Raw genomic sequence first — 25936 nt, 5'->3', positions numbered from 1 at the left:
CTGATCTTGAACACAAAAAAAGAAGCTTACAAGAAGTGGAAGATTGGACAAATGACCACGGAGGAGTATAAAAATATTGCTCGGGGATGCAGGAGTGAAATCAGGAAGGCCAAATCCCACCTGGAGTTGCAGCTAGCAAGAGATGTTAAGAGTAACAAGAAGGGTTTCTTCAGGTATGTTAGCAACAAGAAGAAAGTCAAGAAAAGTGTGGGCCCCTTACTGAATGAGGGAGGCAACCTAGTGACAGAGGATGTGGAAAAAGCTAATGTACTCAATGCTTTTTTTTTCTCTGTCTTCACGAACAAGGTCAGCTTCCAGACTACTGCACTGGGCAGTGCAGCGTGGGGAGGAGGTGACCAACTCTCTGTGGAGAAAGAAGTGGTTCGGGACTATTTAGAAAAGCTGGACGAGCACAAGTCCATGGGGCTGGATGCGCTGCATCTGAGGGTGCTAAAGGAGTTGGCGGATGTGATTGCAGAGCCATTGGCCATTATCTTTGAAAACTCATGGCGATCGGGGGAAGTCCCGGACGACTGGAAAAAGGCTAATGTAGTGCCCATCTTTAAAAAAGGGAAGGAGGAGGATCCTGAGAACTACAGCCCAGTCAGCCTCACCTCAGTCCCTGGAAAAATCATGGAGCAGGTCCTCAAGGAATCAATTCTGAAGCACTTACACGAGAGGAAAGTGATCAGGAACAGTCAGCATGGATTCACCAAGGGCAAGTCATGCCTGACTAATCTAACTGCCTTTTATGATGAGATAACTGGCCCTGTGGATGAGGGGAAAGTGGTGGATGTGTTGTTCCTTGACTTTAGCAAAGCTTTTGACACGGTCTCCCACATTATTCTTGCCAGCAAGTTAAAGAAGTATGGGCTGGATGAATGGACTATAAGGTGGATAGAAAGTTGGCTAGATTGTCGGGCTCAATGGGTAGTGATCAATGGCTCCATGTCTAGTTGGCAGCCGGTATCAAGTGGAGTGCCCCAAGGGTCGGTCCTCGGGCTGGTTTTGTTCAATATCTTCATAAATGATCTGGATGATGGTGTGGATTGCACCCTCAGCAAGTTTGCAGATGACTGGGAAGAGAGGTAGATACGCTGGAGGGTAGGGATAGGATACAGAGGGCCCCAGACAAATTAGAGGATTGAGCCAAAAGAAATCTGATGAGGTTCAACAAGGACAAGTGCAGAGTCCTGCACTTAGGACGGAAGAATCCCATGCACTGCTACAGACTAGGGACCGAATGGCTAGGCAGCAGTTCTGCAGAAAAGGACCTAGGGCTTACAGTGGACGAGAAGCTGGATATGAGTCAACAGTGTGCCCTTGTTGCCAAGAAGGCCAATGGCATTTTGGGATGTATATGTAGGGGCATTGCCAGCAGATCGAGGGATGTGATCGTTCCCCTCTATTCAACATTGGTGAGGCCTCATCTGGAGTACTGTGTCCAGTTTTGGGCCCCACACTACAAGAAGGACGTGGAAAAATTGGAAAGAGTCCAGCGGAGGGCAACAAAAATGATTAGGGGACTGGAACACATGACTTATGAGGAGAGGCTGAGGGAACTGGGATTGTTTAGTCTGCAGAAGACAAGAATGAGGGGGGATTTGATAGCTGCTTTCAACTACCTGAAAGGGGGTTCCAAAGAGGATGGATCTAGACTGTTCTCAGTGGTAGCTGATGACAGAACGAGGAGTAATGGTCTCAAGTTGCAGTGGGGGAGGTTTAGGTTGGATATTAGGAAAAACTTTTTCACTAGGAGGGTGGTGAAACACTGGAATGCGTTACCTAGGGAGGTGGTAGAATCTCCTTCCTTAGGTATTTTTAAGGTCAGGCTTGACAAAGCCCTGGCTGGGATGATTTAGTTGGGGATTGGTCCTGCTTTGAGCAGACTAGATGACCTCCTGAGATCCCTTCCAACCCTGATACTCTATGAAAACAGCCTTCCTGTCAATGTAAATACAGGTTTGCCACTAGCCAGAATTTTAAGACAGTCTATGAATCAGAGCTTGGATTGCAAACGTGTTTCTCTACTTTCTCCAGATAAGGCATTAACATTACCATCATTTAAATTAATTTTTTGGATTTTTTAATCATTTCATTTGTATCATCAGCAATTTCTTTGAGTGCTGCTGGTTTAAATTCAATGACTTTAGAAGCATACAAATGCAGGGCTGGAAGGGACCAAGTAAACTAGACCATCCCTGACAGGTGTTTCTCAAACTTGTTTTTAAAAGCTTCCAATGATGGGGACTCCATGACCTCCCTTGGAAGCCTATTCCACAGCTTAACTACCCCTTATAGTCAGAAAGCTGTTCCTTATATCGAACCTACATCTCCCTTGCTGCAGATTATCCCATTATTTCTTGTCCTACCTTCAGTGGACATGGAGAACAAGTGATCACTGTCCTCTTTACAACAACCCTTAACATACTGGAAGACTTATCAGGTCTCCCCTCAGTCTTCCTTTCTCAAGACAAAACATGCCCTCCTTTAAGCTTTCCTCATAGGTCATTTTTCTAAACCTTTTATCACTTTTCTTGCTCTCCTCTGGATTCTTTCCAATTTGCCCACATCTTTCCTAAACTGTGGTGCCCAGAACTGAACACAGTACTCCAGCTGGGGCCTTACCAGTGCCAACTAGACAGGACAATTACCTCCTGTGTCTTACATATTACACTCCTGTTAATTCACCCCAGAATCATATTAGCCTTTTTTGCAGCTGCAGTACATTGACGACTCATACAGTTTGTGATCCACTATAACCCGCAGATCCTTTTCAGCAGTACTACCACCTAGAAAGTTATTCCCCATTTTGTAGTTGTGCATTTGATTTTTTCCTTCCTCAGTGAAGTAATTTGCACTTGTTTTTATTGACTTTCATCGCAATGAATTCAGACCAATTCTCCAATTTGTCAACTTCATTTTGAATTTTAAACCTGTCCTCCAAAGTGCTTGAAACCCCTCCCGGGTTGGTGTCATCTGCAAATTTTATAAGCATACTCTCTACTCCATTATCCAAGTCATTAATGAAAATATTGACTAGTACCAGACCCAGGACTGACCCCTGTGGGACTCTACTAGACAATTTCATATCAAACTATTGATAACTCTGAGAACAGTTGTTCAGCCAGTTGTGCATCCACCTTAGAGTAATTTCATCTAGATCACATTTCGCTAGTTTGCTATGAGAATGTCCTGTGGAACTGTGTCAAAAGCCTTACTAAAATCAAGGTATAGCATGTCTACTGCTTCCCCCCATCCACTACGTCAATAATCATATCAAGAAAGGAAATTCGGTTGGTTTGTCATTATTTATTTTTGACAAATCCATGTTGACTATTCCTTATAATCTTCTTATCCTTCAGGTCCTTACAAACAGATTGTTTAATAATTTGCACCAGTATTTTTCCAGGTACTGAAGTTAGGATGGCTGGTTTATAATTCCCTGGGTCCTCCTGGTTCCCCTTTTAAAAGATAGGTACTATGCTTCCCTTCTCCATTCTTCTGGGACCTTTCCTGTCGTCCAGGAGTTCTCAAAGATAATTGCTAATGGCTCCAATATTGCTACAGATAGATCCTTAAGTACCCTAGGATGAATTTCATCAGGCCCTGCTGACTTGAATACATCTAATCTATCCAAATGTTCTTTAGCTTGTTCTTTCCCTATTTTGGCTTATGTTTCTTTGCCTTGGTTGTTAACATTGTGTTGAGTATCTGCTCACCATTAACCTTTTTAGTAAAGACTGAAGCAAAATAGGCATTAAGCACTTCAGCTTTCTTGATGTCATCTGTTATTAGCTCTCATTCCCAGATACACAAAGGACCTACACTTTCCTTTGTCTTGTTCTTGCTCCTAATGTATTTAAAGATCCTCTTCTTTGCCTTTTATGTCCCTTGCCACATGTAACTCATTTTTTTGTGCCTCAGCCTTTCTGATTTTGTCACTACATACTCGTGCTGTTCTTCTGTATTCCTCCTTCTCAATGTTTCAAGTTTTTGTACGATTCCTTTTTAATTTTCAGGTCATTCTTCTGATCTTTCCTTTACATCAGAATAGTTTACAGTTGTGTCTTCAATATTGTCTCCTTGAGGAACCACCACTGCCCTGAACTCCCTTTTCCCTTAAGATTTTCTTCCCATGGGACCTTACCTACCAGTTCTCTGAGTTTCTTAGAGTCTGCTTTTTGAAGTCCTTATTCAGCTGCTCTCTCGCTCTCTCCTTCCTTTCCTTAGAATCATGAAATTTACTTAATTTAGTTTCAGTCAATAAGTATTAATGAGGTGGCTTTCATCACAAAGATGGCAAGTGCACTATTAGCTAGGAATCCAATTCTGAATGGTAAAAGTGGAAAACTGACAGTTTGACAGAATTTATTTGAATAGTTTTGTTATTTTAAAATCAGTTAAGTAAAATTACTAATGGTTTTTAATACATACCTTTGACGAATAACAGGATCTGATTCTTCAGGATCAAGGTAAGGTTTAAGGATTTCACCTAGTGTTTTATCATCGGGCACCCTTTGGCCAAAAAGATAAAAATGCAGTTTATTAAGTATCATTCAAAAAGAAATATTAAAGCAATTTTAAGGAAATGGTATTTCCATATTTAAATTGATATATCACCAGCAGGTGACATCTGGAAAGGGTGCAATGTGCATCAACGTAGCACAAGCTGGCAGTGGATATTACCAGCCCCAGCACACAGGGTATGCCTATGCTGCAATTAAAAACCTGCAGCTGTCCTGTGTCAATTGGGGCTCACAGGGATCTGGCTAAGGGGCTGTTTAACTCCAGTGTAGACATTTGGGCTCAGGCTGGACCCTGGGCTCTAGGACCCTGAGTGGGGAGGGTCCCAGAGCTCAGGCTCCAGCCTGTTCATCTACACCACAATTAAACAGCCCAGTGAACCTGAGTCAGCTTAGTGCAGGCCAATCATGGGTGTCTAACTGCAGCACAAACATACTCTCATTCAACATTAGGACTTAGCTGGCACCTGCAGGAAGGAAACAGAGACGCTGCCTCTTATCCTTCCCCATGCCTGCAGCTGGAAAAGCAACTTCCAGCCCTGACAGCAAGTGGCTACTTCTGAGCTTTCCTAGCCCAACAGGCATGGGGAGAGAAGAGGTAGTTTTTGTTTGTTAAGGAGTTGCTGTTTTTCTGCTTTCCTTTCAGGGAGCGGGTTAGTAGCATCTGCTACAAAGGCAACATGGCTTCCTTTCCATCCTCGCTGGTGTGGGAAAAGATTTCCTGCAGGGAGTGGGATTTTCTCTGAAGATCAAGGAAAACATTAGGAGTATGCAAATCTCCTCTATATTAGCATGCTGATGCATGTGGACAGCAAGCACCAAGAGGCATATACAAGGCTGCTCTATTTACAAAAGATTATCAAATAAAACAAGTATTTAAATTAGAGAAATTCAATTTGAAAACAGACTTCAGTGTTATGCTTCTAAGGTGATAGAAACAAAACTAGTATTTTAAAAAAGTGAATTAACTTGAAGTGTCCCCTATGTAACAACCAAAAAAATAAAATAAATCTTTATCTTGAGTCTTATTACCACATACAAAAAGATGGCTAAGAAACTAGCCAAACAGTCTTATAAAACTAGTTTGCTATCATTAACTATAGACATCTGCTTTTCACAATCTCAGGTACCTTTTTACTGTGTATTCAGCATGACTGTGAGGAAATATGAGCTTCAAATGCCAGTAGAACCTTTGCTCCCTAAAAAGAGAGAGAAACACACACACTAATATCTCAGAGATATTATTTGCATCATTATTTGTACTGGTACGGTCTTGAGACCTCAACCAAGATGGGGTACTGTAAATAGTAAGAGACAGTCGCTGCCCCAAAGAGGTTACCATCTACATAAACACAGGGTGGGAGAAAAGTATTATTATTATTCCCAGATTAATATATGGGAAATTGAGGCACCAAGGGATTAAGCAATCTACAGGAAGGTCAGAAAGGAAAGCTGTGGTACATCCAGGAACTGAACCCAGATCTCCTGAGTCCCTGTCCAGTTCCTTAACCAGAAGCCCCTTCCCTTCCCTTCCTCTCTTGCCAACATAGTTAATTATAGAGCAAATTTTTATTAGGTGTTTGGAAGCAGAAATTACCTACTGCTACATGGTTCAAAGAGACACATTCTTTATGGGAGGCAGTCAGACCTTCCCGACAGCCCTGGGCTGGGACTTGGGAGACCTGGGCTCTACTCTTGGTTCTACCACTAGCCGACCTTGGGCAAATCTCTTCACTTCTCTGCACCACAGTTTCCTCATCTGTAAAGTGGGGAGACAGTCACTGACCATCTTTGTAAAGTCCTCTGAGATCTACTGATGAACAGCACTATATAAGAGCTAGGTATTATTATGCAGCTGCTCTTTCTAGTTTAGAATTTTACACACAGCACATATAGTTAAGGTGAGGTTAAACTGAAGCAGCATTTACAAAGTTCCAGAGGTCTGACAATTCCCTGAAATTCAGGAACTTTTGATGGTACTTTTTTCAGCTATCCAAGACTTGGGACGCCTAACCATCAAGTTTACAAAGGTTTACAAAATTATGATTAAAAATAATGTGCTGCTGTTGTAATGAAGTTAATTTGGGTATCAGACAGTTGAAACACTATACAGTTGGGTCCAGCTGGCTACAGAGGCATGTACTTGCATCCAGTAGCAAAACAATAGACAACAAATTGGTTGCTAAGTACAATTAACTATGTTATTGCTTTTAGATGAGAGACTTACAAAGTTTGTTTGCTGAAATAAATAATTATTCTTAACCTAGTTATTTCTAGGGGAAGGTTACAGTCCATACAGTATTTCAGATTACTTACATAGCACAGAAACAGTGTCGGATGCTTTTCTAAGAGGAGGGAAAACCAGGTCCTTACCTTACATAAATTTTAGAATCTAAACAGATAAACGTATAGATGAATGATAGGGTACACAAGCAGCAAATGACTGAGTGGAGTTGTACAGAATGTCTTGTGAATTCTCCATTTCCATCCTCTTTCTCTGAACCACTTGTTAAAGTTTGTTAAAAGGGAGGATTAATATTTAGAGGCTTCTTTAAGTATGAGTGTTCTAAAGAGAGACTGAGTCACAGCAGACCAGCTCAGGGAGAGGAAAGAGGTTGCAAAGACAAGAGTTGGAGGAGGACACAAAAAGTGGCTAGTTATGTGGCTTCTGTAATCAGAAGTTGGTACAGTTGAAAGTATGTGCCCTGTCTTCACATTTTAAGACCTGCTGTTTGGTATAATGGTATGGTATTTACTATTACAAGTTCCAAACTCGAACATTAATTTAAAATTAATTTTTGAAAGAAGAGTCATGTTTTGAATGTTAAATCTGCCGTATGAAAAATTCTGTCAGAAAATTCTTAGCACCTCTGGAGCTGGCAAACTCAAAGCAACATTAATATCACTGAACAATTGTACAGCAAACTGCAATGCTAATGAAGAAGGGCTTCAACTCAACTGACTATTAACAAGCTCACAATCCCCATCTCAGCTGTTCTTTAATATTTAGCACTTAGAATATACGAACATAAGAATGGCCATACTGGGTCAGACAAATGGTTCATCTTGCCCAGTATCCTATCTTCCTACAGAGGCCAATGCCAGGTGCTTCAAAGGGAATGAACATAACAGGGCAATTATCATGTGATCCATCTCCTGTCATCCAGTCTGTGATGGGCACTTACACGGCATGTACATGTGCAAAGCACTATTCCAGTATTTAATTAAAACTTGCTGTGGGACTAAAGGTGGGGGTGTTGTCAACTGGAAGGCAAGTTGCAGGATCACGACTGATAGTCACAACTGACAAGATGTACATGTATGTCGTAGTAGTGTTCAGAAGACATATTTCATTTCTTGCTCTGAAAATAGGGCCTAAGAATGAGGCTTGGCTTTTTCTTTTCCTTTCAGTTTGGGCAAAATGGTCTCAGAGGTGAAATCATCCTCCTCCAGTACCTGTGTGTAGAGCAGAGGAGGGCAAACTACAGCCTGCGGGACCATCCTGCCTGGCCCTTGAGCCCCTGGCTCCTCCCCTGCTGTCCCCCCTCCCCTGCAGTCTCAGCATGCCGCACCGCCAGCACAGGAGGGGGCTGCACTGCGGGGGCAGGGGAGAGCAGGAAGGGAGACTCACGGCCTTAGAAGATAGCAGGGTCCTGTAACAGTTGTTGTGCAGGGTGGCCCAGAACCTGAATTGGATAGCAATCTAAGCACCTCTTCTCCTAAATGAGATGTATCAAACTTAAAAATATTTATGCAAATTAGGTTCTAAAATTTGTAGGCTTTTTAACAACTACTGGTTCTTCCTGAACAAACATCTGCTCCCCCTTACCCTGCCAAAAACCTTTTAAATTTGCAACATAAAGTAATTTCTTCAACTGTGCTTTTCCTAATTTCCCCACATAAACATACAAGCAAATAATCCACAAGCAAACCAAGCTACTGTTCCTATAGGCAAGGAACACAGCGATTGTTACTGTCATTTCTTTCCATATGATAATGGTGGTAGCTCTATGAGCAGCACAGTCATCACCTCCTCAGAGCAGGGGTTCTCACAACCAATTTTTTGGTGGCCTCAGTGTGTGGCCACCAACTCTTGCTGATGGCTGCTGTGACAATTTTTCCTAAAATTGTTAATTAACTTTGGAGAAAATGAATAAAAATGCACAAATACATGTAGTAATTTATTTATGTAGGGATTTTTTTGAAGACTCAATAATAAAAAAAAAGTACAGTTGTCTCTATTATTTACTAGACTTAAACTGAATAGAAACAAATAAGATGCTTTGCATGCTGTTTTTGTTGTTGTTTCTTTTGCTTTTTTGGTTGTGTGTGTGGGGGGGGGTTGGTTTTTTTTTTTTTTTTTAAACTTGCTAGCTAGTAAGTCTGCTTCTGTGAAAAGTGATATTTGTATGTTTGTCAATATCACTTCACAGCAGCAGACTTGTTAGCTAGCTAGGAGGCAGTGAAAAGTGATATTAAACAAAAATATCACTTTTCACAGCAGAAGTTACTCAGCTCTGGCAAACCGGAGGACAAATTAAGCCTTGGAAGGGAAGGTGGGGAGGCAGCAGGGGCCAAGGGCGATGGGGAACTCACACTGGCTGCCTGCTTCTCTGGTGTTTGTTGCTCCAGAGGGGGGCAGGGCCCAACCCCTCCTGGCAACCCCAGGGGAAAGCTGCTGCTTGCACACCCCTCCCCCCTACCATCACCACAGGAAAAAGCCCCTGGTGGCCACATTTGAGAAACGCTGTTGTAGAGTGTCTAGATTGCTGTGGTCTCCAATCTTTTTGCTGAAACAATCCCTAGTAGCGTGGGTCTGTGTACCATGATTTAGGCAAGTGCTGTAGACACTGCAGCTTCTAGACCCCAAGAGACAGATTTTCATAGGTATCTGGGCGCCTAAGGAAGTAGGATAGGTGACTACTGGTATTTTCAAAAGTGCCTAAGCACAGATTTAAGGTGCCTAATGTGCTCTGGCATTTGTAGCCTATCTGCATCTTTAGGTACTTAAATATCACAGTAAGTCTGGCCTCAAGGTTCTACTAGCACCCGGTGGTCATAAACAGCACTCTGTACAGCATTTCCCTCAGACACCTCATTTCTGTGATCCTTTTCCTTCACCAATTGCCACAGAAGCAGGGAGAAAGCGGCAGCAGATTCACCCTTATCAGAGTCATCACACTTGCACTCTGCTGACCTGCCACACCACTCAGCTGATTTAACAGGATTTAAAGGAGAGAATCAATCCCCCCTACCCCGACAGTGAAAGTGCAGCAGAGGCAGAAGCAGCATTGAAAGGAAGCTCAGCGATTTAGAAGTATAGTAACTGTATATATTTAAGGGATGGAGGGCAAAAGGTTTTGGGTTTTGTTCTCCTGTCTTACACAAATGTAATTGGTTTACAACGATGAGAAGAGAATCAGGCCCTTTGCTCTTTCCTTGCTTTGTTTTCTATTAAAGAATCTCTAGCTTATCTGAAATTAAGAAGTAGACATTTACTGTTGATCAATCCAAAAACCACTTGCCCACAGTATTAGAGTACTTGAAATTGTTCAAATACCTCACAAAAGCTGGGATGACCCTAATTCAATAGATCTTTTCAATAAAGAAACTAAACTCTATTTTCCTGCCCTCAAATTAGCCTTTGCTTTAATATTTACATTTACCAAAGCTAATTCCAACGCTCTGTATCCCTTTATGGATACACTCCTTGAAAGCAGTCACATGAGACCACTCCCACCTATTCTGGACATTATCTTAATTACTTTAAATCAAGCAGCTTCAACTAGATAAACGTGAGGAGGCATGAGAGACAAACTGTATTTACAGATTCTAACATTAGTAAATACTGTAAGATAAGATTGATTTTATTTTCAAGGCTGGTTGAACAACATACTAAAAGAACCAAACTAAAATTATTGAATTATAAAGAATCATCACACCCTGACTAAAGATCACTGACTTTTTGCACATTTAGTCCATCTTAAGAATCAGAAACGCTCCTACAGAGTATCAGAAGTCAAACATGCAGCGTGAGCTGCTACTTACTACCTAAGAAAGTGTACACACTTTAAGACCTCAGCTCTTTGATCCACTCCCCAGATGTGTCTGGGACTTCGCTTCCCCTCTAAGCAAAATATATTTGATGGTACACAAATTTCTATGAATTTCATGAAAATGTGTAGAATCTGTATCTCTGAGTTTCACCGGCCACCATAACCTCCTATCATGTGCCTATTCACAAAACCCCTTTTGTAATCCTGCAAAGCAGCAGAGAAGCATTTATACATATATACGAATACAGCCACTATTACAATCAGTTTAATATTATAATGGGCTCTTGTTAGGCTGTGTGATATTTAAGGTTGCAAAACAGTTTGTTTTAACCCTATTTTCACATACTCTTAACTCTCAAATTCAACTTTGGGGTTTGAAATTTTCCATGCTTGTTTTTTGCCTCTATGTGAACCCTATTTCAGAAGTTTACATAAAGCTCTTGTAGCTACTTTTCTGTTCACTGGAGGGGGGAAGCCACAATACCCTTTTTGCCTTTCAGAGATATGTCAGGTGCAGACCTGTTAGTTCAAAGAACTTACAAGTCCTGCTGGTAAATTTATTAAGCTCTCGCTCCTCGTGCCCAGTGAGTAGAACTGTGCATTGTACTTTTCTCCTTATTTATCTCAGATTTTGCCTAGTGTACTAGGTTTACAGTATATGCAACACTGATTTGTTTACATTTGTCATCTACTTTCCACAAAACCGTAAAAAAACAAGTCAGATGTAAGGATACTGGAAATTATTTCTCAGAGACAGGAGAGAACATTATTAAAAGTGTTTATATTAAAGTATTTTGATAGTTATGCTTCAGGTTTCTCAGTTAAAATTATAAACTTGAGGGGTTTAGTTCATTAATTCTCAAGGTACTTTTATGAAATGTATCATGTATACAATTTTTCATCTGACTGTTCTTTTAGCTTTTATACAAACTCAGTCCTAGACGCTAGCCTTGATTAATGCAAGAATCAGCTTGTTTTATTAGTAATTGTATTAATAACTGTCCTAGCTAGCATTATTCACATCCTAATTTGCTAACAGGAAACTCCTAACTTTAATCATCAAAAATCTCAAACAAACAATGTACATTGGAATCTGCTTACAATGAACTCAGATACAGAAGACACCACTTATATATATATATATATGAAAGTAGACAAAGTCCCAAATTGTTCAGTGCATTGTAATGTACCAATTGCAATTGTGACTACAGCAACTTCCACTTAAAGTGAAACCCTGTGAAAGACAGAATGACTCATTGGGGATTTTATTCTATTGAATAACAGATGCCTTATGAAGTTATTGGAAAGAATATGTGGAAGTACCTTAGATCAGGGCATCTGCATGTTCACAAATACAATAGCATCTGCTATACACAGGTTACACCGTATCAACAAAAAGGGGAGAGGGAAGAAATGGGGAAGTTTAATGAAGTACCAGTCGCTCTTTCACCCTGATTTGCTACTTTAGTGGCTCATATCACCCACAGTGCAGCAGTTTAATTTAAGTATAAGGGGATTAAATGTTTACTCTTTTTGATAATATTGCCTTAAACTGCTTTAGGCAACACAGATCCAGTCCAATTAAGTCACTGGATTCTCTTGTGAAACCCAAAAGCCCCTCAATAAAAATAAATGAATAATAGTTTGAAGCTTTCACGAAAATACACTGTCGCTAGTGCCACCATACCTACTGTGCTAGTGACATTAAACAGCAGAGGGGACCCACACGTTGCTGAAGCTCAGCTAAACTAATTCCCAGCTGAGATGTGATGGACGAACAATAAAGTTGGGTTACTTCTATTTAAAACAATTGTAGTAAACTGTAAAGCAAGACTATCCACCAAGAAACTGATTGAAAAACATTTCCTTTGTAACACATATGGTCTTCTCCCAGGAGGCCTCAGAACAGCAGGAGATCTTACTAACCATATGTGCTGTAATATTCAAGCACACTGGGTTTGAATTAAGGGTTCTGTGGAAACTGAAAGACTTCGCCAAGGTTGACTAGTCCAAAATTTAACCTTCTTTAAAAATGTGTTTTGTCCTCTCTTTTGATTTTTTGACAGGAAACAAAAATGCCCATCAGCTTCCCTGCATGAGAACTAACACATTTAGGTTTCTATCACACTTCAGGGATAGACAGCCAGCCAAGAGCTGAGCTGGGATGTAGCCTTTCCTCATGTTTGTATGTCATCCCTCCATTTTCATGAGACTATCAAATTATTGAAATGCACAGGAATCAGCCTCTCTGATCATTAGTGAGTAGCATTCATGTAATGCTACCTGGCCTTCTTCATGCTTGTAGGCAGAGAAAGTGTCACATTGTGATCATAGGTACTGGAACTAGGGATGAAGGCCTGAAGTAGTAATAGCAACCCAAATACATGGTTTACACTTTTAGCACCCCTACTACAAAAATTTTTCCGGCACCATTGATTGCAATGAATCCCAGACAGCAAGCAAAAAAATGCAACTGTACTTCTAGATTTAGGCTTAAGAGCCCTGTTAGTTGCATCTGAAGAAGTGGGTTCTTTACCCACGAAAGCTTATGCCCAAATAAATCTGTTAGTCTCTAAGGTGCCACCGGACTCCTTGTTGTTTTTGTGGATACAGTCTAACACGGCTATCCCCTGATACTTGAGCCCTGATAGGGTAGATTTAATTCAAAATACCTTTGCATTTCTGAGTAGTCTAAACCTTAGCATTGAGATATGGCTTCTGTTCATTATTTTAAAGCAGTTAAGAAGTGAAGAGATTTTCATGTACTTAAGTTTCTCCAGAAGTATATCTCAGGATTAGTATAATCTTATTAGGGGTGTTAGACAATAAGAGTTATAAAATCTGATTTCCTAAATGTGGATAATTTCTCTAGCCATGATTTCCAGTAAATATTTGATCTACACTGAATGTGCATGTCTGTTTCTCTCATTTCAAAGGCCAAACTGAAGTTTAATTGATTACAAATGGTTTGTTTGTTTTTTGGACACAGCAGATGAGGGGCAAGAAGTACTACTTCAAAGTCATTTCCAATATCCTAAGCATCACCTATTTAATATTATCGCCAAGCTCTAAAGTTATGGCTCCATTTTCTAAATGTTTGTATGAAATCAAAGAGACGAGAGTTTGTATATAATCTCTCTTAACTTTTTGTGAACAGTTGTCAATGAGAACATGCATTTCTTCCATACATGAAAATAAAGAGGATGCTCTAAGCCTTTACATTATTTGAAAAATTGGGATGTCTCATTTTGACAGATACTGCAGATTTCAAGGTTTACCATTGATTTGCAAAAAAACATGGACCACAGCGGGACACACAAAGAGATGCAGGTGGCTCCCAGTAACAACTTGTTTTCCCCCAGCATCTCTTAGACACAACTTTCTTCATCAGAAGGCAGTCCAAATATCATTTTGTCACAACTTTGATTGGACCCTATTTTCTGACTCATATGCTATAACTAGTTTTAAAGGTAAATGAAAAGAAAAGATCAACTTAAGAGAAAAGGCAGACTTCTCAGCCTTGATAAGTGATGACACCTGTTCCAATACAGCTAGGACAGGCATTTTGCAGTATCTGCAACACTTCCCCCCCACACCCTTCCCCTCCCCTACAGTGGAGGCAAAACTGCACTTTACCATGTAAAATTTGTATTTAATACCTCCCTCTCATACTCATCCACAAAATGTGTATCATTCTCAGTGCCTGGAAAAATATTTGCAGAAAGCAGGTGTCTACTTTCGTAAAGAATGATGTTGCTGTTCCACTTGATGACACCAGAATGTGTCTAAGAACGAACAACAATTCAAAATAAAAATTGTTCTCCACTATGACCAAAAAAAAAAAAAAAAAGCCATGGTCTTATTTCTTTCTGGCTGCTCCTGAAATAGTTCCATGCTTAACTATTTACCTAAAAATAACACACCAATCCTGCTAGATCTTAAAATGGGCCTCTATTCAATAAAGGTAAATATAAATATATAAACATAGACATATGTAATTCAATGCAGAGATAAATTAATTCCCAGTGCTCAGCTGTGTGTTTCCATATGTGAAAGTACTTTTGTGAACAGAAGGAGTTTAAAAGCCACACTACATAACAGCAACAATTATCTGTCAGTGTGTGGCTGTCTTGTGTACAGGACTTACCAGTGAGGAGAACTTTTTTGTAGTTGTGCCCCCCACAACTCTTAGCCATTGATGCAGAGATCTACAGTATTTGCAGGTTGCCTTGTGGGCTGTTCTGAGGAAGCCAAGAATCCTCATCAATGTAAGAATTCATGAGAAATTTTAATGGGAAAAACCTCACACTTCCTTTTCTTGAACGCTTCCTGTGGATTTTCCCTGCCAGTCAGACCCTATGCTTTAACGTATGTAAAGCAGAAAACTAACATTTCAGAAAGTCTTTTATGCATTATGTTCTGCTAAGAATAAGGTTTCTCCACCAATGAGAAAAACTGGTTTTGTTTCAAAACAGAAGAAATTATGCTAGTTTTTATTTATTTATTTATGCATGCAAACTTACTTGCTAAACCATTACAAGAGGGACACCTAGTGGTTTAGTCACTAAAATATTGTCAAGTTCTCATCCATTCATTGTTACTGGATAACTAGTGGTAAATGGCATTAACTGAATAGAAAAAAAAAATCTAGAAGCAGAACTTGTGACCAAAACCAATAATAAGCAGGGGGAAGAAAAAAAAAAAAGCCCAAAGAGAAGCCATCAAAGAAAAAGCCTGCCCCAAGTGGCTATTATCTGATGCTCTCGAAGTCTTTACTGTTTTTTCCCCCCAACAGCACAATCAAATATTTAAATTTCAATGAGCCCTCATATTAACTTTGGACCTGTCCCTGTAGTTCACACAGAAGCACTCTTCACCAAGTTACTACATTTTTGTATTATGACACAGTACTATACAAGGAATATAAACTTTATTTATATTGGGAAATGTTTGCTTCATGAATAACCCAGACTTAAATCCACATCCTTTCCCCTCCATGAGACATTTTCAGCAAGTCTTTTCATTTTAAGCAGATGTACCCACCCTCCCAATCAAAGAAAAAGAAAAAGTCAAGAGTATCTGATCAGCAAGTACTTTGGTAATCCCAATTAATAGAAGAATGACAGATACAGAACTCATCTAGGGACTAAGAGTTAAAAGTCCTTAGCAAGGAAATATGAATTGAAAATCATTTTGGTAAAAGCATTAAAAAAATCCCATTTGTCCCCCATCACAGACATGCATGCAAGTAAAAGCCCAAATTAATTTATGAAGAAGGAAGAATCTCTCTCACTCTCTTTGTGAATACCATTGTTCAGTAAAGATAACATTTAATTGACTAGCACCAGCAATGGATAGTATGTTGCCACGTTGCTGACTTCAGTGCTTGGATTTCCAATTATGACTACTTTATGATAATAGGAAACATCAGCCCGAGCACAACAGAAGAACCCCAACTGAAATTTGGGGTATAATAAATCTTCTCTGAAAAAGCTGAATTATTAAGTGAGCTGAGTACTAGAGGGCTGTAGAAGAATTTAGTACAAATTTCCATCTGAATATGTTTCCAAAGATATTTCATGAGTTTTGTTCACTGTCTAATGTGATTCTGTCATGAAAAACACTATCAGGCCTTGAAATCTTACACAAGAGCTATTCACCAGCTATTCTTTCAGTAATACTTAAATTAAGGTTTTGCCCACTTGTCCCCAAACCCCATACTAATTAGAAACTTACTTCTTGTTGAAGGTGGTTGAATTCTCTCTCCTTTTCGTAAACCCAATGGGTAAAGTTTTCAAGTGAATATTGTGCTTTCGAGCTCGGTTTTTCAAATAATTTATCTAACACAGAAAACAAAAGCCAAAGCATATTCAAACATGGAAACATTTATTACTTCTGTCCTGCAAGTCTAAAAATTGAGGCCAAAAGAGTAGTCCTGGAACCAAAGTACCTTTCAAGCATTTAAGAAGACGCATAATGTAGAACTGTCCACAGTTGTAAACTTTTTTCTCTTTTTTTAAACAAAAGTTCTCAGTTAAAAAAAAGATACTTAGATATTTTCAAGAGTTTCCAAGCTTATTCTTAAAGATTAACAAAGTTTTCCCATGGTGAGCACAAGGAGTCCCAATGAAACATAAAACGTATGTTATAAGTAGAATTCAAACAGTACGAGAGGGTTGGAATCCAACACAGCTACAGAATTAGTGACTGACCTCTTATGATTTTTTAAATTCAAAGGGCCCTAAACACCTTTCTGTGCACAAAATCAAGTACAAAGCCTGTATCCGTGAGGTATAGAGGTGAAATTTCCCCCAAATTCACTCCACTACTGCAGTTGGTGCACACACAGTTTCCCCGAGATGAAGGCTGAATAATTAGTATATCCACACAGTCATGAATCAACTGGCCAGTGCAGAGAAAACCCACAGAAGTATGCTCTGCAATGCACAGGGGTAATAACGTTGACATGGCATGGCAGAAGCACCATTAGATCAGTATTCTGTAATGGTAAAGCCTGCTAAAACAACAACACTTAACTATGCTCCAAGGCACTACCGACTTCCATCAGAAATTCCGCAACATTAACAACCTCCCCCAGACCACCATCCTTACCACCATGGATATCACCTACCTCTACATCAACATCCCTCACCACAACAGCATTGCTGCCTGCCTCAAATACCTACAAGATAACGTACGTTTGAAAATCCACCCTATGCACATTGCCAAATGCATCCATTTCATCCTTACCCACGACAACTTCACATTTAACAACAGACACTTTGTCCAAACTGTAGGAACAGCCATGGATCCTAAGATAGCTCCCCTATACACCAACCTCTTCATGGGCCACCTTGAGGAAGAATTTCTGGAAAAATGCACCACAAAACCAATATACCAATATATCTGAGATACATCAATGATATTTTTATCCTCTGGACAGAAGACGTAAACTCCTTCATAGACTTCCACCACTTCAACAACCACCATCGATCTATTACACTCTCTGTCGGACACTTCCACAGCAGCATCAGCTTCCTGGACACCATGACTAACTTCAACAATGAAACCTTACAAATTACTGTACACATGAAACCCACACATCACCACACTTACCTCCACAGATCCAGTAACCATCCCAGACATACCAAAAAATCTGCTACCTTCAGCCAGGTACTCAGATACCACCTCCAAAGAGAAAATCCAGGCTATACACCTTAATGGACTTAAAGCCTCCTTCACTAAACAAGGACACTCCACCAGAGAAGTAGATTGCATCATGGAAAGGATCACCCAAACACCCCAGGAGAACCGACTTCAATACAGAAAAAACACCCCTCACTGACTGCAAGCCCCTACTTGTCACCTACTGCTCTACACTAAAGCCCAAATGGGGTATCGTCAAATAATTACAACCCATATTTGATGGGCACCACATGCTGATAGAAGTCTTTCCTAATCCCCTCTTCTGGCCTTAAGAACAACCTTCCAACCTTGACAAGCTCACCACCAGAAACAAGCTCCCCACAGACCCGGACACACCAACTCAAAGCAGCATCAGACCCTGCCTGAACAGATGCAAAACATGCAGACATATTTCCACTGCTACAATAATCGATACCTGCCCCAATACAGCTTTCAAGATCCCTAGGTCCTACACATGCCTATCACAACATGTGGTTTACCTCATCCAGTGCATCAAATGCCCCAACAACTATGTGGGTGAAACCAGACAATCACTACACTTTCAAATGAACTCACAAAGAAAAATCATAAAGGACAAAAACGTATCACCTGTGGACAAACACTTTTCATAAAACGATCACTCCATATCTGACCTCTCGGTATTTGTCCTCAAGAGGAACTTGCACAATATCTTCAAAAGGTGAGCCTGGAAATTTAATTTCGTAACTCTTCTTGGCTCTTCTAAAACCATGAACTCAATAGACACACTAGTTTTTTGACTCATTACAACAACTTTCAACACACTCAACTGCCTGCTAAACCTTAATTAGCTACTATATTTTAAGGGGTTTCCCACAACATGTTAACTCCTTATGCTTAATTTGTCCCAACTTGTATTTAGCTCAGAAACACTGATTTCCTTCCCCAGAATGGAAGAACAGCCCTGTGAAGCTCAAAACCTTGTAACTTCCGCTAAAGACATTTTTCTAATACAAGATACATCCTTCAGGGGCACACAGATCTCAGGTTTGTTCAGTCCATTACAGGAAAATAAGCAGTCAAATTTTGGATCTTGATACCCTTAATTTGGATGTCAGGAGATGTTCTAATCCGGGATTTTGGAGCAGCCTCATTTCTACTTTAAACTGACCAAAAAGGTAACTTGAAACTCACAAATTTATTGGTTGTTGGTCTATGCAACAAAACATCTCGAGCAGCACCATCAGTCATCCTTCCTACATCTTCCAGAAAACGATAATCTGAATATACAAGGAACAGGAAGAAAAGTTTAATGCTGGCTTAAAAAAGAAGACGGGGTGAAGTTTACATAGAGAAATTCTTACCACTTAGGAGATTCAACTCACTAAACTCATTTATGGAGACAAATGCTGCCTTTTCTCTGATTCCATTACAACTTAGTGCAGTTTTGTGCTTCTTCACACATGCCAAACTGAAAGTAAAGAGAAAAATGAGCATCCTGTCTCTAGCATTTAAGAAAACAAACAAGAGACAATTCAAATTGTATATACCTGCATGAGTATTTCATGCAACGTGGACACCTGTACTTTGCTTCCTCTCCACTACAGGTTTCACATCTGAAAGAAAAAAAAAGCATTACATTTTCATTAAAGTAGTGCATTTGTGTTGGAAAAGAACAGATGCATTTGTACTTAAAAGGCAGGTTTTCTTTACATTTAACTAAGCATGGGTCATAATTCTGAGAAACGATCACTGAAGCTTGAAGGCAGGGAAAGGAAATACGGATGCCTCAGCAAAGCAAGTAGTTTCCAAACATTTTCATAGGGTGAGCCACAGATCAATACAGGGGCAGATTTTTCTAGAGACGAAGGGAAACGAGGAATCAACAGCCAGCTCTTAGGTGCTTAACTCCTATTCAAATGGATGGGCGCTAACTATGTAAATACCTTCGAGGGTCTGGGCCCAAACTGCCACTCAGAGTCAAAGAGGGACACTCATTGGCTGTCGTCCATTAGCCCGCCTCCGAGGAAAAGGCCAACCAGTGACGGACGAGAGGGCAACGCTCGCTCCGCCCGCGAGAGCTGAGGGCCGGGGCAACGGTGACACCCTCCCGCCGTGTCCCCTCGAGAGGAGAAAGCACAGGGCAGCCTGCCCCCGGCCCGAGGGTGATACCGGCGGCGCCGCAGCTGCCCCCAGGCCTCGGAAAGGGAGGAACGGGACACCCCGCCCGACGGGCGAACGTGGGTCTGCGGAGCCGAGGCCCCGGGCTGCTCCTACCTGTGCAGCGCCATCTTCCGCTTGCCGCAGGCCAGCTCCGGGCTCCCCGTCTCCGTGCCGGGCCCCTCAGGGCTCCCCGCCGGCCCGCTCGCCACCCCGGCTCCCTCCTCCTCCATCCGTGTTCCAGCTGCACACACTCCGCCAGGGCCCACGTGGGCCGCGTTCCTTCCGAGTGGCGGCGCTTTGCGGCTGCGCTGCGGGATGGCGGCGGGTGACCGCCCTCTGGCGGCTGCTTGGGAGAGCGCCGCTGTTCCCATGGCGACCTGGAAACCCCCCTCATCCCCCCAGCCTGCTCCAGTGCGGGGGGGCAGCTTTGCCCCCTCGTGCCCAAGCCGCTCCCATTGGTGGGCCGGGGCCTCTCCATCCTCCTCCCGTTGGGGGCTGGGGCGGGGCCGCGGCCGGTGTCACTGACACATTCCCACGCAGAGCTGTTTAACCGTTCATAGCCCCGCCCATCCCTGGCTGGGCCCGAGGCTGCACTTGGAGGTTAACAATTCACCTCAATTCACCCGGGGGGGCTGTGGTCCTCGATGGGGCAGGTTGTGCCATTAAGTTTCACGCAGTCCTAAGCCTGGAGCCCAGGGCACTTAGTGATCACCTCCCTGAGAGGATACAGAGGTTCATTTCACTGTTGCACGTGTGGTTTCCTCTGATTGGGAAATATCCCTGGTATACAATGGGCACGCTGGGGATTAAATTGCTTTAGCTTTTTAATTTTTCCTATAACCAGTGAGTTTTTGTTTGTTTGTTTTAAAAATCTGGTCACTGTGTGTGGGCTGTGCTGTTGCACTAATCTAAACCCTGCTGGCTATTTGGAAAATTCTTAGACCTAATTAAGAGCTGTTACTTTTCTGGCTGGAGTTTGATATTTAGGGATAATGGTCCAAATTCTACACATAGTAAATCCAGAGTAACCCCATTGATTTTAGTGCAGCTAAATGGTTTGACTGATTGCAGCATGAAGCTCAATGACTCTAGGAGAGCATATGTTACACTCTGTCTGTTGGGCCATAGATTCCCGTCTGGCTAGTGAGGCCTAAATGGCAAAGGTGGCTACCTAGGCCTTAGAATGTTAATGATCATTGATAAACAGCCTACTTAGCTCACTTGGTCTGGGATTAAATTCCTAAATATCGACTAGTGTATCCCTCCATTTATGTGGGCAAGGGGGTGGAAACCCACCCTGCTTTATGGCATTCTCCCCCTAAACCTAGAGAACACCCTTTGTATTGATAGGGGTTTACAGGCTAGCAGGCAGCATGCCAGAATGGATTAATGTAGTTCCTATCAGAGCAGGTTTTCTTCAAGTTCCCTGCCACTTAGACCAGCATTAATGCATGGGCTATTTGTGCAACTGCTGTGGGAGCAGGCTCTCCTCCCATGGTAGAGTAGGTTGATGGTGGTTGTGTAAACATTTCCAAGTCTGGGTGGAGATCTGCAAGGGTTGGGTTTCCATTTGCAACAAATCCCTTGCCTAATAGTTATGCTGATTTCTTTCTCATGTTGATGAGGTGGCATGCACCCCTCACCCAGATACACACTGTATTTTTCCCCCCCTCTCCTATGTGTTTCTCTTCATGAGGTGTCATTTGGTTATAGGCATTATTTAAACCTATTAAATAGGTATTATTTTGGGTCTGATTCTTTGTTTCCTACCTTTGCAGAGGTGTAGCTAAGGACAGAATTTGAGGACAATCGGGTTGTGTATGTGTAACTTAAAGCAGCTGTTGGCCTACAGAATCTGTGTGACACACATCAGAAACTATCCAGCTTGAAAATTCAGGCTGCAGTAGAGCAGAGTGTGTTTGGGTTTGCCCAGGTGACAGAAACCCTCTTATTTTTTGTAAATGAACAAATGTGATACAAAAATCAGCTAGAGCGCCACAATGCCATTTTCACAGCTACTTTTCAGAGTAGTACTGCACTTTAAATGTTTACCTTTTCTCATATTCTATTTGTTATATTTGGTTACAGATGTTAGATACAGAAAATATCTATTTGGTCAGTCAGTCACTGCTGACTAGTCAAGAGAGGCAATACTTTACGTAAGCTGGTAAGTTGCTTAGCAAAGCTTAAAACAAAGTAGAGGTTCTGTCTCACTTTTTATGTTGTTAGAAATATATTGAAGACATTTTTGGCACAAGACACGCTCTTTCTTAATGAAAACTTAAAACTATTACACATTCCTTTATTTTAATGATGTTTGGGGAGGAGGGGTTCACAAGAGCATCAAGTTGCTTGGCTGGACTGATCCTGTGTTACCTAGCGCAATTTAAAGTATTATAATCAAAAGTAGTAGTGATTTAACCTTCTTATCTGGATTGAACTGTGTAGGATGGGCCACTAAAGTGGCTCATTAGGGTTTCTCACTCTCTCCCCCTCCAATTTTATTGATGTAGAATAACCATTTTAGATCATCAGCTATAAGATTCAGGAATGCATATATATGCTAATATAAAGAATATACACATTTACTTTTAAGTAACTTCTTACTATTTAAAGATGATTGTTTTTAACACACCACTGTCCTTATGAGATACAAGCATTAAAAATGCATTAAACATTAAAAAATTAAGTGAAAATGAGAATAAGGTTGATAAAAGGATAAAAAAGTTAGCATTCTTACAAAAACAAATGGATGTAACATGATCTCAATGGAAAGTCAAACTAAGAACACATGTGAAATTGTTAACTATCATAGGTAACATTGCCTTTAAATGCTGAAATGACAATGAAAAATCTTCTCTGAACCAACTCTTCTTTTCTCTTTTTTCCCCTTAATTTATCATTCTATAGCTTGAGTTGCTTCTTTAGATTACTCAAAGAATATGCGCACTTTAAAGAAATCCATAATTTGAGGAAAAAATACTACTTCAGCCCCAGCTTTAGAATTGGAGATTCTACACATTTGTCTTGTATAAGGAAATGTTCTGTCATTTGTGCAATATCCTGTAACACCACAAATATGCATGTGTTTCCCTTCCTAATACAAATATTTACCAAATAAGAGACTCTGTACAGCCTTTTCATGGTTGCTGAAAATGAACAATACAAGGAAAGGGAATCAAAATTATAAAAGATAAACAGTTATTTTTGAAGCACATTTTATTATAGATGAGTAAGCGTGACTTACTGTGGATAAAGATGATTTAAATGAATTGCTGTTTGAACACTCTCCCTCCCCCCAAATATGAGGTATAATTTTGCTCTGTATTACTGTACAAACACTGCTTTGACAATAGATATAGGCAAGCAGTTTGCAAACCTTTTAGAGTAAATGTTTTGTCTTAATGATAAAAGTGTATTTTGTTCAACAGCTGAGGGTCAAATACTTTTAGACTCAAAATAAAAGTGTGAAACAGTGTCTAGTAATATTGCAAACAAATGGAATTTCTAAGTTACTGAAATAATTATGATTATAACTTAGTCATTCAAAACATATGCTGTATTAAATTTTTCAACAAGTTACAAAACATATACACAGTACATCATCTTAGATGCTATTGGGTGTTTAAAATAGTTAACTGCAGTCCAGAAACTAAACCCCAAAACTACTGTATGTAGCTCTTCTACAACAATCTTTACAATGGCTAATAATTAGCTGGCCTGCCTATAAGCACCATATACAATGTGCTGTCTGGTATATCACTTCCACAAGAATAAACAAAAACATTTTAATTAAGAATTTCACATAAATAATGTTTTTACTTGTAATGAAGTATGTATCCAAACAATTTAAGGTAAGTACTTTTACAACAGAAACATATCTTGATGTAACCAGCACATACAGTCTGCAAGAGAAAAAGGGAATCAAATAATCTCTACTAAAGCCACAAGCACCTTGTGTTATAAAGAGCACCAGAAATACAAACAGGAAACACGTAAGAGGTAGTGTACCATCTGTTAAGATGTATGTGTCCAAAAGGACTATAATACAACTTAGTGTTTAAGAAAAGACAACTTATTGTACTGTGGCATAATTCATTCTCATACACAAGCTATTGCACATTTGGGAGCATTAGCCAGTATTGCTCCTTACTACTGTATGTCTCCAGCTTTCCTTAGGATATCTTGTACAGTGCTGTTAAATAGGTTATTCAGAATACTAGAGGTCCTGAAGAATTTTATGTTTAGATATATAGTTCTCAGTTCCAGGGAAATATACAAGAAAGCACCAACCAATATTTAAAAAAATTAAATACTTTAGCAATGTCGTCATAGTCTCTTTTTTAAAATGCCATTTCTCCTTCTTAGGAGGAAGTCTTTTTCTTCCTGAGATTCTTTAAGATATAACCAACAATTTGCTTTAAAATTCTTCCACAGTTTCATAATGATTTAATCTTTAATTCATTTTTGTTTTTAAAAGATGCTTTTTCTGTGCAAAAGTTCCATGGTGTTGTGAGAAACCAGAGTCAGGTCAGGAAGCTTAGAGAAAGCACACTGAACCACTTTCTATGTATTGCTGTTGTCCTGGTTTGAGATGAGGAAACGTATGCACTTGAACAACCGGAAGGTCAGTAGTGTCCTGAGTGTGAAAAAGGAACTCTGTCTTATGCCAGCTGCCATCTTGTATCTGCAGTTCATGGAATTAGAGAGAGTATTAAATACATATCAAACTATATCAATTTCAAAACACAGAGAGAATCTAGAACTCAAGGAACCAGAGAAGCAAATGAGAGATCTATTCTCTTGTCAATGCATGTAACATTTGTGTGATTCCCCCCCCCCCTCCCCCCCAAGGACCATCTCCCAATCCATTGAAGAAAGAACATCTGTCAAAATTCTAACTTGCTATAAAGCTTGATGAGGGCTTGAACTATGAGACTAATACATTTCTATATTGCCTAGGCTTCTGCTTGGATTTAATATGCATTCTTAGGAGTTATGGGGAAATCAGCTCCATTTTTTGTCATGAACTTGTTTGGTTATTTTAATTTTTAGAAAATCTCAATAAAAACTGTTACCTTATAAAAATATAAAATAACAGTATAACACTGTTTGGGGATGTGGGAGTCTTGATGTTTGCAGTCACTCCTTTCTTGCCCAACCAGTCAAAGCAGGAGGTACAGTGGAGACCGTTGAAAAGTGAAATCCCTGCAGGAAGGGATAAGTGAGATTCTGCAGGAAATCTGTACAGTACATAGTTTCCTGAAGAGAGAGAGAGAGATCTCATAGAATCTCACAGAAAAACTACACTTTTCAATAGCCATCACTGCATGTCTTACCTTCTTCCAGAACAAAAACCCAAATCTGATGTACTTCTATAAATATAGGGCCTGATTCTTCACTGCTTTTCACTTTTTGCAGTAATTTATACCAGTGCACAGTGCTACAGGTCTAAGTGTGTTGAAAATTCTGATCTGGTAACATTTTATACCCACTTAATAGTTTCCAGTTTGAAAAGCACCTGTCGTCATACCATCTGTCTGTACACAGATCTCCCAGTGAATCTGAAAGAGTTCCATCCCTGGAATGATGATAGGATAAGGCTAAGTCCTTTGTTCTCTTTAGCACAGTATAGAATTGGATATTTTAGGTTCTCTGTAATAAAAATATATTGCTACAAGAGTCAGTGGTAAAGGCAACATCTTGCCTGTTAATGGAGTTGATCTAATAATTATTGGAAGTTTATTAGATTTTTCAGATTTTTCCAAGTTCAAAAAAATTTATTTTAGCTAATGAAAGTTTGTCCATCATCAGTTTATTACATAAGTAGACAATTGTCCTGTAACTAGTGAAGTTAATGACATTCAGTCATCAAAAGATTAACTTCTAGCCTGTAATGAACTTGCCCTCTTCCAGCAGTTTGGTTTTATTCAGATAACATCATCAGAATATATAGCTCAGCCTAAGCTTTCACCCATGCCTGCTGTTACAGGATTTCCTGAAGAACCTCCATGTACCTACCCTAAG

At 40.3% G+C, this 25936-nt stretch overlaps 2 protein-coding genes across 2 annotated transcripts in view; both read right to left on the bottom strand.

Annotated features, from left to right (window-relative positions):
• ZNHIT6 (zinc finger HIT-type containing 6) overlaps positions 1–20376 on the bottom strand; it is a 60568-nt gene extending 40192 nt beyond the window's left edge. The window contains exons 1-7 of the mRNA XM_074961391.1: positions 20024–20376; positions 19297–19362; positions 19111–19217; positions 18941–19026; positions 16319–16422; positions 5657–5725; positions 4438–4518 (exon numbers count right to left, since the gene is read on the bottom strand). Of these exons, the coding sequence (XP_074817492.1) occupies positions 4438–4518; positions 5657–5725; positions 16319–16422; positions 18941–19026; positions 19111–19217; positions 19297–19362; positions 20024–20280 (770 nt within the window). The 5' untranslated portion in view covers positions 20281–20376. The remainder of the gene's footprint in view (positions 1–4437; positions 4519–5656; positions 5726–16318; positions 16423–18940; positions 19027–19110; positions 19218–19296; positions 19363–20023) is intronic.
• Positions 20377–22666: 2290 nt separating this feature from the next.
• Positions 22667–25936, bottom strand: part of COL24A1 (collagen type XXIV alpha 1 chain) — a 242407-nt gene continuing 239137 nt past the window's right edge. The window contains exon 60 of the mRNA XM_074961390.1: positions 22667–24596. Coding sequence (XP_074817491.1) covers positions 24450–24596 — 147 coding nt within the window. The 3' untranslated portion in view covers positions 22667–24449. The remainder of the gene's footprint in view (positions 24597–25936) is intronic.

Source organism: Natator depressus, chromosome 8, assembly GCF_965152275.1.
Source record: "Natator depressus isolate rNatDep1 chromosome 8, rNatDep2.hap1, whole genome shotgun sequence".
Taxonomy (NCBI): Eukaryota; Metazoa; Chordata; order Testudines; family Cheloniidae; genus Natator; species Natator depressus.
This window is presented reverse-complemented; position numbering and strand designations above follow the sequence as displayed.